A 16701-nucleotide genomic window follows, 5' to 3' on the forward strand; every position below is an offset into this window, starting at 1 on the left:
CATCTATAGCCACTTGTCCTTGCAAGGTCATTGGGGGGTTGGCGCTCATTTCCAGCAGTCGTTGTGCAAAAGGCGGGGTAAAACCTGAACAGATCGCCTGTCCATCACTGAGCAATAAAACACACGGTGCAGAGAACCAGCATGAACACTCAACATCCAGAACATCCTTTTTCCTGCAAAGCAACAGACGCTACCAACACCATCATTGTGCCAACATTGGTTTGCTTCACCAAAGCAATCTCTTAATAATGTCATTCAGATACTGTCTGTATTGACAAAGACTCACCTCAGCATTCTGAATGCTTGGAGTCACTCCAACTAACATTGTGACCCCTTGGGGGCGCTCAGATAGCATTTAGCTTTTACTCACAGATAGTAAGTTAATCCTTCAATATAGAAAAAATTAAACAAGGTAATAAAATGTCAAAGTAATATACTTGTGTGTTGTCTGTTCCAATTCACAACAAACCATAACAAACAACAAGACCTGCCAGGACTTTAAGTCCCACAACATGTGGTTAAGTTTCTAATGTTAAGATCAATGTAACATGCTTTTAGGTGACAATACCACACAGGTAGAAAACAGTATAATAACAGCTATATTGATAAAAGGTTAACAATTAACACATATTGATTCATCAGTCAATGCATCAACACTCTGATAAAACTAAGACCAAAAATAAAAGTAGCCAATTTCTGACTTTAAGAAATTGTTACTGTTGTTAATCTACAGATCATAACTCCAGTCATCAAGGACCACAGGTTTTCTGTTGCTTTGCGTTAAACACTCCTGAATAATTAAATGGGACATTAACAGATGCACTGAAGCAGGAACACAACAGCCTTCATAACAATAAGATCCGATTGAGGTAGTTCATGTTCACTGATGACTTACCACTGAGCAACAGTGACAAAGAACCTGAGTACAATCTAAAATACCCATCGATGCCACATTGACTTATACATTTGGGCTGAAAGGAAAGACTTGTAGATGTATTAACATAGATTTAGCCATGATTGGTGAGAACAGAGCGACACTACCCATGTGATAAATCAAATCCAAGATCATTGGTTCTTATCGATACTTACAGACAAAATATTGTGATCTTCTGTGCTTTGGTTTAATTGGGCCCGTCACAATAACTGATGTTGCTAGACGATAAATTGTCCCAAAAGTTATTGCGATAAACGATGATATTGTTGTTTTTGAGACAATTTGCCAGTAATGTGATGATAACAATAGCATCATAATGCAAGAACACATTCTCAAATATCAATAAACTTTAAATTCTAATGAACATTTAAAACTGGAACCAGAAGACATTTTAAATACCCACAATAAATCCACAAAGCAGCAGAAATAACTAATAAAATGGATTATGAAGTCTCTGGAAACAAAATTACCCTTCAAAAAAAGGTTTAGTTGATCCCAAAACTCCAGTCTGAAGACTTTTTGGTAGAAAGAGAGAAACAATAAATCATGAAATTGGAAATGATTGAGTTTGTTTTAATTTATCATGCAATTAATTGATTTACTGAGTATTGTGACAGGCTTAGGCTTAATTTAGGAATTGAATTGTCATCTTGAAAATTTGCTCTTTTTTTGGTAAATGTTAACACAACTTTGTCCTGAATGGTTATTACCTATGAATGTTTTATGACAGCTAAAATTACACCGATACATAACTATATATGCCTATAAAAAGAATAACCTCTACTGTCTTACCTTTCAGTTCTCAACAGAAGAAAAGCAACAATTTTATAACTATGAAAAAGTGGATTAAAGGAAGTGACACGCAAGGAGATGATTTTAGACGCAGGTCCGTCACCGGGGGGCACAGAGGGAAGAAACAACGTGATCAGGCACTTTTGGGACCGTCAGTCCGTCAAAGATCATCAAACTGTCAGAAACAAACGATTCCTTACAGACACATTAGACACCATTACCAGAACTAGATGGAGCCTGCATGAAGCCAGGTGGTGGTATTATATTATATATAATGTAGTATTATAGTATGAATGTATTGCAAACAAAATCACTGGTCTAAAGGCGCAGCTCATTTAGAGAACACAAAAGAAGTTTAAAAATGCATCTTTGGCTTTCATGACTGAGATCCGTTAAAGAATCGCTATCATTGATCAATTTCCCACCAAAAATCTCCCAGATTTCATTGTGAAAGTAAAGAAATAAATTGCAATTACATGGATTAATAAATAAATGTATCCATAATTATTTATAAATACCAAATTATTTATTCAATACTGGTTATATAATTGCGTAACAAAGTGTGAACTTTATTATTAATTTGACATCTAAGTCATTCTATTTCAAAATAAAATACAATTGGTCCTGTATTTATTTCAGGGAAGTCGTTAAATAGATCCTTGCATCTGATTGGTTAACAGGAAAACTACTTCAGACCAATTAGATTGACTAAAACAGCGTTATTCCTAACATCTAAGATAAAGTACATTCATGATGTACATGAGACAAATAATTAAACAGTGATATATCGTTGTTATATATGCATTTTGTATTCATGACAAATTTAATATGTTTCTATGTATATTTATCCAATTATAAAGACATTTTTATAATAATCTTTTCATCATGTATTTATTAAATTGTGGCAAATTTGCATCTCCATAGAACTTTCTCAATGTGGTTATCTTATGAGAATGCATTTTAATTTCTAATTAAGCCTCATGGTTTTGGGGTTGAGTTGGACAATTAAAATTACAAATAAAAATTCAGTTTAATTAGAATTTTATAGTGTTGTTAGGAGGACAAGCTCTCATAATGACAGAAACCTCATTACCGCGGTTTATTTCATTAAGACGTTTCCCTGAGGTTTAACATGTTCATGATGCAGAAACACTTCCTTCTCAGTTTCTATCTTGTTTATGATGCCAAATCTACAGTATTTTCACCCATGTCCGAATATCTTTAATTTCAACAATACATACACAGAAGCAGCTGAATGTGTCTATTCAACGATTCACCCTGAATAACTTTACTTATGCAACATGCAAAGGAAAAACACAATCCGCTGTCACTGTGAGACATGAGGTTTCAGAGACAACGCAGTGAAAAGTTCAGTAGACAAAGGTGAAAAATAAACCAGTAAAACTCCACTGGTTTTGCGAGTCTAAGACCAGGAAGGACCGGTATCACCTTTCCCTGCTTGCTGTATCAACACCATCAAATGGCAACAAATGAGACATGTGCGGTAGTTTTCCTTTGTGGGGTGGAAAAAAAAGCTTTTTTCAGTTAAATTTGAATTGTAGAGGTACAGCGTAATAATTAATTATGGTCAAAAAGTTCATTTACTTCAATAATTCACCTCAAAAACTCTTATATAGATCAATTTCACACCGTCACATATTTTATATGTCTATCTATGGTCATGCTAAACAACTATGGCTTTCAACTAATGAAAATCTAAAACTGGATTCATCAGAAACTTTAAATAAGACATGAGACCAATTTAAAAAGTTGTTTAAAACAGAAGGTTTTTTCTTCATGGACGACACAATCATGTAGAAGACTGCTGACTGATTGATGTTCGGCAGACACTTTCCAAAAAAATATTAAGTCACAAAGGACATAGCTAAATAACCTGCTTGTTCACAATCTAAAGTTTAGTAGAAGGAAAAAGTGTGGCAGCAATTCCAGAGTCTTAAGGAATAGCATAGAGGCACAAAATCGAAGTTATCTGAGATTCAATGTAAAGTTTCCACTTTGAGCCACTGAGTTTATTTTCTCTTTCAGGTAAGTCACATTTGATATTTGACACTTGACACATTTGACTGGTTCAGGAGCAGCTGGATGCAAGGAATGGACCAGCTGAAGATAGCCCAGGATTCACTGAGAACATTTTTCTTTCCACTCAATTTTCCAGTACTTTGCTTTCATCCAACATTCAGTGAAAATCCAGGATTTTCAGCAAAAAACGCCAGTGGCTCACCCTTCAAAGATCAAATCAGCAGACTCCTCCATGATTACAGGAACAATAGTGTAACATTTTTCAATTTATAAATTTTTCTTTTAATAGGTGTCATTTAAAAATACAAAACTTTGGTGCTTTCTTCAGCTGTAAGTCAAATTTGTTCAAATAAACAAAAGTTAATCTTTGAAATACATCACTCCATTTCCTGAATGTATAATATCAAAGTTAACTTTTGTCGGATGAAATTACTCAACATTCGAAATCACAGAGACGCCCCTGAATGCACCACTTTACAGTCAGGACAGTTTTCAGTACCTTTCTCCTCTTCCTGGCCTGTGGGTGGTTCTGCCCGTCCTGAGCTTTGCCCAGCAGGTCTGGAAACACGAGAGGTTTGAGGGAGCGTGAGCGTGGCGTTCTGGGATAGCGAAACGGGTCCATCATCCGGAAGTCCCTTCCGTAGCGCACGGTGCAAAGGGAGCGTGAGCGTAGGCGCCCCGCCGAGTGCAAGCTGTTAACACCAATCATGATCACAGATTACGCACCAAAGAGTGTCCAAGGATCACTGGAGGCTGGAAGCAAACTCTTGTGATTCAGTCTGTGTTTGTCCCACAGAAAGCTTTAAGAAAGTGTAAAAGATGCGAGTGGAGATGATCACAGACGATGGCGGAGGCTTTCAGAGGGATGCAACGCATCACCAAGCTGCTGCTGAACAGACCTCGCTATCAGCAGGGATCAAACCGCAAGAGTGTCATCTCTGGATGTCTGCACTCGGCAGGCAACGCAGGGGGTGCACACCTGATGCTGAATTATGGATGAGACACCCATGTATTATACATCCTCTGAGTGGGCGAGACCTGGCTTCTCGCAGCTGAGAACCAGTCACAACTTTTCCCTTGTTTACTGAAGCAAAACGGGGAATAAAATCAAAGTGGTGGATAAAAGCACGTCTTCATGTCGTCTCCACAGGAAACAGGACAAACACAGTGCATGCACTCCCAAAGAGAAACGAAGCTAGCACTCTCACAGATGGCAGGGGTGTGAACGGACAGCCAGCATGAAACAGATGGGTGTGAAATGCGGAAATGAAAAGCCCAAAAATATACCATGCGATGCTACGGAGCTTTTTGTGCCCATTTAAATGTAAAAGAGACTGAAAAAGGGGGTCACAGAGAAGGTGGGAGGGACGGACGGTCGCCCTCGGACTTCAGAGCCGGAATTCCAAAGAGTGCCCAGGATTTCGTCACAAGCCCACGGATACAAACAGAATCAATGTAGGAAAAATAAATTGTCCTTAAAGCTGAGCGGGAGAAGCAATCCTTCCTGTTGCTCCCACCGTAAAATGGATCCCCCCCATGGATCCGACTCTCGGATTATCTGCCTCACTTCTTCCTCCTGCTCTCTATCCACGAGTGCAGGTCCACTGACATCCTTTCATCCTCTTCGGTCTCATTTCATCTCATCACACATTCGGTGGAGGTGTCTGAAGGAAAAAGCGCCGTTATCTCTCATCCCTTTCTCGTCTTTGTTGCTTATAATAATAATTTAAAAAATCCCTTTTAATCCAGTTTGTCTTTTTTCCCCCCTCGTTTCCTTGGCACTACTGCTGTTAAGGAGACGGAGGAGGAGGAAAAGATGAGGAGGAGGATGAGAGGGAAGGAGAGCTGGTTGCCTGAGTCGCAGAGAGAAAAAAGGAGCTGATAGGGAGAGTGCTCTCTTTCTGCCTCCCTCCCTTTGGCTTCATCAATGCGCACCTCCCTCTGTCCCTCCCTCCCGCTCTCAGTCACCGCCAGCAAATCACTGCCTCTCAAACAGACTCCATACAGAAGCTTTTCTAAATTATGCTTTATAAGGAAATTAATATGTGGCTGTGTTTATGAGGTGGCGAGAGCCTGACAAAACAAATAAAAACACTATTTAGAAAATCATTTTTAACTTAAACTTAACAACTAAAATACTTGAAAACAAAATGGTATTTCTGATTCAATTAGATAGCTAATTTGCAATTTTAATAAACTGTTTAAGAAACTGTTTCGCTGTTTGTACCGATAAGCAAAATCTAGCATTACATCTTTAAAAATCTCACACAAAGCCTGAGTAAATTTTTACTTTTAAAAATACTAATTGCTTCTTATTGCTTGTTATCAAGCTGTTTTGTCACTCCAAGTCAAGCTAACTGGTAAACTGTATCCTGCTAACAAGAAACCAGATGTCTATAAAGTTATAAAGTTATACAGCTATTCAGATTCAAGCACAACTTTAATGTCTAGTTTAATACAGCCTATAGCAAGACTCAAAGTCTTGGTGAAAGTCAATCTAACTTAACAGTCTCTAAAACTCAATTTACTGAGAGTGAAGATGACGACTAATAATGCTAAGCTAACCAAAGTAAATTTAAAAATCCATAATTAAAAGGAAAAAATCTCAAGAATGCTAACAACTACTCAATATCAATCAAAAACTGTTTGCTACTTAAATTAAACATTACACAAGAAATTCCACTAAGTGTGACAATGTTCAGGGTTCAAGCTTGAGGTTATTCCCAGTTTTACTAAAAGCTACTCATGTCAAGCTAAAGATTAATGTCAAGCCAACAGCTCAATAGAGTCATGTTAAAAGCTTTTGAGTCAAATAAGGGTTAAGCTTAAGCTAATCTCTAAGTCATGCTATGCTAACAGAAGTAAAGTTAAATCCTTTAAAACAATTCAAACATGATCACACTGACTCAAAACTCATGCTGAGCAACGTTTCTTAAACACAACTTAAGATGAAATAGGCTGCGTTCACACTGCAGTCTGCAGCGACCCAATTCAGATTTTGCTGTGGCCGTTCACACTTCCCAATATATGCGACCTGAAAGTGTCCCGCATGCGCAGTAGAGGGCGCAATAGCGTCAGCGTTCTCGGTGTTCTTCCAACCGCCACAAAAAGAAGAAGTGCTCGATGTCTGCAGAAGTAAACATGGATGCTAACGGTGGAGCATAGCATACACATTTGAAGTTGTTGTCCGACCGGAGCCAGCACCTTTAACACCTTTAACAATTTAATCCTCATTATAGTCCGTCGTGGTTGTTGTTTTTATTCCTGCGTGCACGTATCAGGACGCAGAATAGTGACGTTTGTCGAATGTCAGTGACGTTCAGTTTGTATGAATGCGACCTGGCCGTTAGGCCACATTTGAATCGGATACTCAAGCGGCCTGAGTCGCATTAGAAAAGAATCCGACCTGTGCTGTTCAGACTGTCATGAAAAGATCAGATACAGGTCGCATTACGTAAAAAAATCGGAATTGGGTCACTTCAGGCTGCAGTGTCACTTGGAGTAAAATTAAAAACTGTTCATAGTTAAACAAAAACAAAAAAAAAACCTACATAGGCTAATGTTAACAGTGACCGAGATTCATGCTAACAGCTAATTTCCACCAAAAAGGTTCCATGGCCTGGCCACAGAGAACCAGTTCTAATCTGATTTTAAATGCTAATATTGGATTTAAAAAGTTGACATTGCTGCTATATTAACTCCACATGAGAACTTATAGTAATAGTGGAATAGTTCACACTCACCTTGGTTAAAATTGCTCACAATCACAACTAAACTTCGAAGACAATGTGAAGCAAATTTCACAGATCCTGGAAATGTACCACACACATTGTATTAGCATTTAAATACATTAACTTTACAATTTAACGATTTAGCATTAAAACCGTATCAACAGGGTTAACTGGTAAAATATCTAAATCAACTTTAAGCATTTCATTCAGTCTAATGGTTTTTTTGGGAGGAATAGCACTTGTGATTTTACCATAATTATGAACCTAATATTGGGATAATGAGGTCATAATATTAAATACTTTCAGGGATACATATCTTTATGTATCTTCCTACTGTTTCAGTCTGGTTGCTAAATTTAAAATAATTACTTCCCACTGTGATTGTCTCCTCTGGTATGCACAACAAGTTCCTAAAAAAGAAAAAGGATCCTCTCAGGACCAACATCTGTCTTCCTACATCAGGGTTGCATTTTGGTGAGGAGGAAACCAAAAGGAACATTATTGACCCAGGGGAGCAGATCTCACCTTTGACAGATATGTCCAAACAACCTGCAGCTAGACACAGACCCAGTTGCAGGTGGAGGCGTAACATGTCCTAAATGTCCTGTACCAAGACCCAAACCCAAGCAGAGAACTATATTCGTAATAAATGTAAGCTAAACATACAGAAGGACACCCTTATGAGCTCCAGCTAAGTAACCCTAGCAAAGGAGATTTCACAGAATCGGCTCTGTGAGATCGACATGAACACAGTAAGTCAAAACAGATGTTATTAAAAAAAAAAAATACCTGGCAACATCCTATCAAGGTTTTCTGCATCTAATTAAAGTGGAGAAGATCTCAGTTGCATAAAAACACAGATCATCTGATGTGAGCACAAGTTCTCACTGTATTATGTACGTCCACAGAATACCAATCTCAATAAGAGAATTAGAAAAGTGATACTGCCAAAACTACAAAAAAATATGTGTCATATTACGCTTAAAAATAATTGTGCTTCAACGTCAATCAAGAATAAAGTATAGAAACACCTTGTTAGTCATTTCGGGTGGGTAAGAACCAGAAGAAAATCGGATAGCGACCAGGTTTGTTTATGAAGTCTGTTACCATGGTGACATATTCAGAGTTGATTACAAATTAATTCATTAGAAAACAAACTTTAACATAATTAATGAGCAATTTAATCTTGGGTTTTAAGTTGTTAATTTTCTCCAAAGAACCTTATTTTGACAAATCTCCTCAGTCCTTTAAAATATGTGATGATAGCTTCCTCAAAATATTTTGATGAATATGGAATTAATTTAAATTTTTTTATGATAATGACTGATTTCTTACACTTAGTGTACCTGCAACCTGTCAATCAATATTTTACATCATTAAAGCTGCGAGGGGTGACTTTAAAAATATAAATATATTAAAACTGTCAGTATGTTCTGATAGTAGAAATAGTGATAGATAATGTCTAAACAAATCTTCTGCCTTTTTCTTGTGGTGCTACTGCCATTTGCAGAAATACACAGCCCGGTCAGAAACAACCAATCAGAGCCAGAAGGAGGGTCTTAGCTGTTCTTCTCCTGTCCAGAGAGTTCAAGCTCAAGATTGCTGGTTTGCTGCTACTGTAATAATGGCAGAGAAGCAACCTAAAGTTGAAGGAAAACCACCAAAAATTAGTTTAAAAGTATCTTGGAGGAGAATAATCACTCCAATCATATTTATTACCTTGTTTTCTCTTATTTCTCCCACATCTGATCTAAATCTCTGTTTCTGTCCCTTTCGGAAAGCCCCGACAGCTCGGGGAGAGGGGGACTCTGCTGACCGAAGCAGCTGTCTCCTCTTCACACTAATGGTGCTAGATTTCTATTTTTAGAGGAAAACGGCGTAAGATTTGCACCGATCAATATCTCTCTTGCTGCAGTCTTTTCCTCCCCGGGGCAGATGTTGATGTGAAAGAGGCATTTCATTTGTGCTGGAGGATAGGAGTGGCTTGAAGATTGATTTGGCTTCAGTGTACTTATAGACTTTTGCTTACAGACTATAGACAGCCACCCTGGTTTACTTACAGTTGATTTCTCTGCAGTGAAATACAAAAGAACAAGAGAATCTGAAGCCTTAATACAGGCTTTTCTTTTCCCAACAAGGCAGTAAATCTGAGAAAAACATGACATCCTAAATCTAGTATAATATGCAAACTATAAAACAGAGTTAGTAAAACGTCACACAGAGAGAACAAGGCAGACTGAAGAGTCCGAGTCTGGATGACCGTAAAGGGAAAGTTCTGGATTTTCAAAGGACAAACTGATGTGCTGAGACCGACTGAACCAAGGTTACTCTAACATTCAGATCCGTGTGTCTGTGTGTGTGTGTGTGTGTCTGACTGTTAAGCTTCTTGTCACAGTAAAAAAAAAATCCTATAAATAAGGATAATGTGCTGGATGGTTAGAATCACTGCTCTGTTTTGTGGAAGGAATCACAGTGATGAGAAATAAAGTAAATACTTTCAACAGAAACAAATTTTTCTCTCAAAAAATGATACTTCAATTGGTAAATTATTTCACTTATGAAAAAAAATGTGGCATTTTTTCCATCAACAGTAAATACAGTAATTATTGACTTAAAACAAGCTCCTATATCTCACTGAACAATTACTTATTTTGTCAAGTGTACTGAGATATTTGCATTTAGAAACTAAACCAAAATACTTGGTAAGATTTTGTTTTGGTAAGTTGGTAAGTTTTTTCAGTGCGTTTGCATAAAAATCACATTTATCTGTTTCCAGGCTTGATGTATCGCCCGGCTTGACCTTTTTGTATAAGAACAGCAGTTGTAGCCCTATATTTTTGTTAACATTTCAGACACATTTCTTCCTTTCTTTCTTCCCCCATCAGCAAAAAGAAAGTAAGTCATAAGCCTTTTCTGTCATAATCAATGCTGCTACGCATTCGATAGCATCAATCTGGCTAATTACTGTTTGACGAGAGCGGCTCGGCGTCTGATTGAGCTGTGCTACAGTTCGACTCGAGCAGAATTTGTTCTCCTGCTCCACTGCGGGCTGGTAACCTACTTCAGAGCATCATTAGCTCCCACTTCAAGCTTTGAGCCCTGAGCAGTGCAGAGAGGAGAGAGTGAGCGGGAGTGCAAACCTATGCATCTCTAAGCTGCACAATAAAGAAAGTTTTCACTAAAGCACAAGCTCGGGCACGCAGCCAGAGCTCCAAATCCTGCAGGGAGCCGTGCTGCTGTAACTGAACAGCAGCTTTGTTTTATCATGAGGGCTGCGATGGAGGAGTGAAGGAACAGTGATGTTGAAGGAATGCTTATTTAGCAGACTGTGGCACCGGGAGAGCAAGTCCCAATCATTTCTACAACTAAAGTACACACGTCTAATGTGTAGAATGTCGTATTTAAAAATACATATTCTGACGTGCTGGGAAACATGGATTTTACAGTCAGCTTAAGCATTACAGAGAAATGCCAGTTCTATAAATAAACCGTAAAAACTGCAGAAACTAAATGAGTAACATTTTTCTATTAAATGCAACAAAAATTCAATTGCTAGTCAAGATAAAGTAGGACACTCCCACACTTATCAGCACTTATAAAACAGCAAAACTACACAGGCATGTGACATCAGGTGCACATGATTAGGACATACATACTCTCATAGGTATGGCCTATTTAAAGCTTAGACTTTTATTTTGGTGAAGAAGACTTTAAGAATAGAATAGAATGTAAATATTCTTTATTGTCCCACAAAGGGGGATATTTCTGTTCAACAGCAGCAAACAGACTCACACAAAGATAGGATACAAAAACAGAATAAAGAGCAAAAAGAAGGATGTAGCATCTTATGGATCTTGTAAAAGATTAAAATGGGTCTAAAATAAACTCAGATTAGTCATTAAACTGCCTACAAGTGACGAACATTTAGAAATAATGCCAATAAGGTCTGGCCATCCAAGTTCACCATGAGAGCAGAGACAAGATACTAAAAGAAGTTTCGGTAACACTTTATTTGAAGGGGTGTGCATAAGACTGACATGACACTGTCATAAACATGTCATTACACCTGTTATGAACATGAAGGAGTCTTTATGAATGTTTATGACTATTGTCATGAACCGTCATTCGGAAAATAATGACACTTTTAATGCAAAGTTGCTTTAAAAGTGCCAACTTTGCATTAAGGTATCATTATTTACCATATAATGCAAAGTTGGCACTTTTAATGAACAGAAGTTTCCAAAAAAATCTAAAATATCATCTTGCGACCTATATTATTGTCTTATTCCTGTTGCTACTCTGTGCACAAGCTTAGCTCTCAGGAAAAAACTGTTGCTTTGACGGAAAAACAAAGAAGCCTGGCGTTTGTAGAAGATCGTATGGATTAAAACTGGGACTTGTTCTTGGGACAAGAATAAGTGTAACCGTGGATATCTGGTCACCAGAGCAGCGTACATCTTTGATATAAACCGAACACAACTTTCCAGGAAGAAAAGACGAACCGTGAAGCACGGAGATTGGAGTGTCATATTTGAAGATGTGGCTGCAGGACCTGACTGTACTGCATTATTAGATTTAGGGTTCAAAACAGGACAGAGAAAAACATATGTGAATACAAACCAGGCATGAAAGGGGAAATGGGAAAGTTGGAAAATGAGTTGAGGAAATGAGGGAATCACTGACTCTGATGATGGTGGGGGAGGAAGTCATTTTGAAGCAGGAAATTATGAAGCGATAGAAAAAAAGAGAACAGCAACAACCAAGAGAGGCTGTTTAGAAATTAAACTACGCTCGGAGAAAGAACCACGAAGGTAAATGTCAGACTGGATTAAAATAAACACGACTCCCTGACAGGAAGTTTAAGATCTGGGGATTCATTAGTCTTTGGGGTTTTTTATGCAAATTCAAACAGTAATAAGTTTCTTACTGAAATAAAAAAAGATACATTTTTCAAAAAGAAAACTGTACACTATGAATTAAAATTTTAAAGGGTGTGAAATATTAGTCAAATTGAATTGCACTTTATAAACAATAAATAAGTGAAATATTTAGAAGTGGTTAATTTCTAACATATCTACTTTTTTTTTTAGTAAACAAATCCTAAACATTTTGATAAGAATCAACCCAAAGATCCTGGCTCTGCTCTTATTCGACATGTCCGATGTCCAGAAGAAAACTGTAGGTCAAAGGTGACTGCCAGGAGACTTCCTGTGTTGCATTCAGCTAATGCTAAAAGCAAATCAGTTAACTGTTAACAGCAGATTCCCTTAAAAGTGACCCAGGTACCCCGAACTCCTTCTGGACCGCTCACACGACAAAGTTTTATGCCTTTTCCAGACCCTTAAACCACTTCTGGACCAGAACCACAACTATCAGTTTTTACACATTTACTTGAATCTGATTAAATACAGAAAAGTGGACCTACAAAGTTTTGCAGCATCTCTTTTCCACATGGAAATAGCAGCTGTTTCCAGAGAAACAGAGAGAAAGCCGCAGATAGAGACAAACTGCTGCAACACAACCCAGGAGGACAAGCTGAGGAAAGAAAAAAAAAATCTGAATGGGACAAAAGCTGAACTCACAGGGGGAGGTGAAGATAATCTGAGAAAGGTGGCAGCAAGACCGAGATTAAACTGTACTGGAGCTAAGCAGTCGAGATAAGAAGCCAGCAGGAGCGAGAAGAAGTCGGACAAAGAGAGGAAAAAAACAGAGTTTGGCTCGAGGATAGAAAAGAAGGGAGTCTCACTGAGCTAGAATAAAGGAACATGTGATGATTAAAAAGACTGTTGTTTGATTTTTACAAGCCTAAATAAGAGAAGTGATGCAGGACTCCCTTTGTCTCTTCCTCCATCTGCTCGCGGCCACAAGGCGGCTCTTATCTACCCTTAATAACCGGCGCAGCTTTTCATTTCAGTCCCGTCGTGGCAGCAGAAGGACGCGGCCTCGTTCTCTCCCTCATGCATTATAAATACTCCATTACAACCTGTTGGCCAGCTCTCTGTGGGCCTGTGGCATGTTGATGGACCACTGTGCAGATAATATCTACAGCATCATCATCAGGAGCCCCAAACTGATTGGGTTATGTTACCGCCGAGCGCCCGAGGCCTCTGGTTGAACCTTGTCTGCTGGGTCATAATCTGTTTAGAGCAACAAGGTCTGCGGAGGATAAAATACAGCACTGTAAAAGTCATTCGCTGGTTTTATTTGACAACCCTGGTCTTCAGATCAAACTACAATTAATCTCCTGTAGCTGAAACCAGGAAGTGGATGCCCTCTGGAGAGGCCGTAGGTGCCAGCTGGCAGTCAGCGTCGACCGAACAGGCAGTCAGCCGCAGCGATCTGAGGAACAATACACTGCTGGCACACACACAGCCGCCCTGCTCTTGTCGGTGCATGCCAACATGCATGCTCACTGTTTTTTGGACAATGAGAAGGACTTACTTTGAGCAGATCTTTGGGGAAATCCTGGCCACTGTTCAGTCCTTCCAGGTTGCCAATAAACTGTGTGCATGACATCCTCTTGCCAATGTTCTGGGGAATAAATAGATTATTTTATATTAAGAAACGCCTCATTATCGCTATCCAACACATGCTACCACACAGTACATATTAGGCATGAACTTTTGAATCCTTGTTAGCCTGTTTGTGGGGAAAATAATATTGATGAAATTGAATTAGGAGATAAACAACGTGTGCTTCTTGGCCTCTTGATATTTCAAACTTAGTCTATAATTCTGCTAATTTCTATTTCTTACTCGGCTGGACTACAATCAAGGTCAAAGGTTTTGGCATGAGAACAGGTGAAGCTGGGAAAGCATCCAAATTAAATGAAGGGATTTAATTTGGATACCATGCCATGAACCCTGATGTACTGAAAAAAAACACATTATGTGGGTTGAAATGTGAGGAAACGAAGCACATTTTGTGGACAATCGGGTCCTGTCACACAGATCGAATAGTGCAGGTGTATTTGAATCAAAGGTGTGTAATATCAATGCTATATCTAAATAAATCTAATTAAAACACGTATAGTTCCTGGATTACACACACAATAAATGAGTTGTAATGGGTCTGGATAAGTTAGCAGTCACTGTATCACTATTAGAAGACTTTTGTTTGCTTGTTTTTACATTTTACTAACTTTGTACTCAATAAACACTCCAGTTCATAAGTCATACTCACAGAAATGTTCAACATTTTATTACAATTTGGACTTGCAACTTGTTGTACCTAGATCCTCCACTAGAGGCCACAAGACAAGCAAAGGTCCCTGATTTTTCTTTTTACATGTCAAATTTTGCAGTTTTCCCCTAATTTGAACTGTCATATTGAGATAATGTCTAATTATGATTTCAACCCACAGTCTTCTGTTTACTCCGAGGCAGCCAACATTATCATTTAGTAATCGACTCTAATCGTGTTTGCACAGCCACTGCCTGCATCCTATACCAGAGGTGTGCTCTCAGGTCGAAACTGAAAGAGCACAAATGTGCAGAAACTTCCTGTAAGAGCTGATCTCCAATCCCACCTCTTTAATTAATCATTCGTCCACAGCTCTGCGCCATCACCGAGCAGAGCTGCCAATGACCCAGATTTTTAAAAGAAGGCTGCGACAGTAAAATGAACAGATTAATAAAAGAGAAAAAGGCTCAAAAGTAAAAACCTTCAGACCCGGATCAGAGCGCCGTCGGCTTCAGATTATATCTGCAAAACTTCGCAGCTAATGAAACGCTTACGTGTTTTAACTACGGCTCTTTCATTTCGGTCAAATCCCCTTTTTAATCACCTGCAGTTTTCCCACATCGGATTTCTAATCCACATTCACTCCGGTTCAACCAGAGGACCTACCTGACCGTGGAGGTCGGTGTTCAGCAGCATCAGGGCACAGGTGAGCGTATGAGCTGCATCTGCAGGATGAAAACATTGTTTTCTCAATAAACCGAACAGAACAAAACCATGGTGGCTTCCTGACATTTTTGCTTCACATCTGTCCTGTTGCTACATAACTGTACAATTTGAATATTTGCAAAGACCTGAACATAAACCTTATCACGCAACTTCAACTTTTTCATATTTTCCCAAATTACAGCCACAATCGTTAGAGTCTTTTTGGGATTTTGTTATAGCAAAACAATTGAGAATGCAAAGTTGAGAAGTGGGAGGAAAATTAAACAAGGTTTTCAAATTAGTTTACAAACAGAAATCTGAAAAGTGTGGGTTGCTATTATAAATTGTGGAGAGTGTCAGTGATGATAAATCACCACTTATCCACAACCATAGATTACCACAGCGGAGAGCTTTTTTTATTTGGTTGTAAATATAAGCTTTGCCTAAAAACTGTGTTTGTTTGTTTTTTCACTCTTCTCACATCCTGGTTTGTGCCACTTCTCTTCACCCAGATGTTCGATTTCTTCAGCTTTGCTGTAAATACTGGCTCTGTGTCACTGCAGAAACTTGAATTCCTACATTCAGGTGCATCTTTGGTGCAATGCCTATCAAAAATAGCTATGCTTTTTATGGTATTTAGGGGAAAGAAATAAAATGTTGCCACATATAAAGTAAAATAAAATACTCTGATATATAAAGAATATATATTTTTTTCCATTTCCTTTGTCCAGAATGAGGGAAACTGCAGACAGGATACGTCACAGGTTAGGTCTGAACGTGGGATTTCTCTTACCACTCTTCCTTAAAATACAGACTCTGGATTTCTTTTCTGGGTATCACAGTAAAGGGGTTTGAAAACACATGTAAGTCACACTTTTTGAGATTTTTATTTGTGAATAATTTTATCACTTTTCTTCCACTCCATAAATATCCACATGAAACCTCAATAAAATGTGACGTTTCTGGTTGTAACGTGACAAGTTGAGGAAATGTTAAAGGGGTGTAAATACTTTTGCAGAGCACTGGAGCTGCAGTCTCCGTGGTCCTCTGCTTACAAGTATTTCTGTCATCACATTGGCTCAAAACCGACATGCTAGTTATGATCACTTTTATAAAGAAACAATTTCCTCTGCAGCACATGTACTAATATGCCTAAAGTTGATCTTTTAAGACTCTCTGAGTGTTTTCCCCGCAGCGCTCACCCTCAGATGGCAGGACTTTTGGGTTGCACTCCAAGTAGCGTCTGGAAAAGTGTGACAGCACCCTCTCCCTCTCCTGAGTCTCCCCCATCAGAGCAAACTGCCTGAGGAAAGTCCT

The 16701-nt window shown here is 38.6% G+C and overlaps 1 protein-coding gene across 5 annotated transcripts in view; it reads right to left on the reverse strand.

The window, feature by feature from the left end:
- Window positions 1-16701, reverse strand: part of LOC102236168 (PH and SEC7 domain-containing protein 1-like) — a 96707-nt gene that overhangs the window by 22357 nt on the left and 57649 nt on the right. For all 5 annotated transcript variants that reach the window (XM_023340723.1, XM_023340722.1, XM_023340725.1 and 2 more), the window contains 3 exons: window positions 16587-16699; window positions 15346-15404; window positions 13939-14028 (listed from right to left, as the gene is read on the reverse strand). In XM_023340723.1, coding sequence (XP_023196491.1) covers window positions 13939-14028; window positions 15346-15404; window positions 16587-16699 — 262 coding nt within the window. The remainder of the gene's footprint in view (window positions 1-13938; window positions 14029-15345; window positions 15405-16586; window positions 16700-16701) is intronic.

The sequence above is a fragment of the Xiphophorus maculatus genome, chromosome 10 (genome assembly GCF_002775205.1).
Source record: "Xiphophorus maculatus strain JP 163 A chromosome 10, X_maculatus-5.0-male, whole genome shotgun sequence".
Classification (NCBI taxonomy): domain Eukaryota; kingdom Metazoa; phylum Chordata; class Actinopteri; order Cyprinodontiformes; family Poeciliidae; genus Xiphophorus; species Xiphophorus maculatus.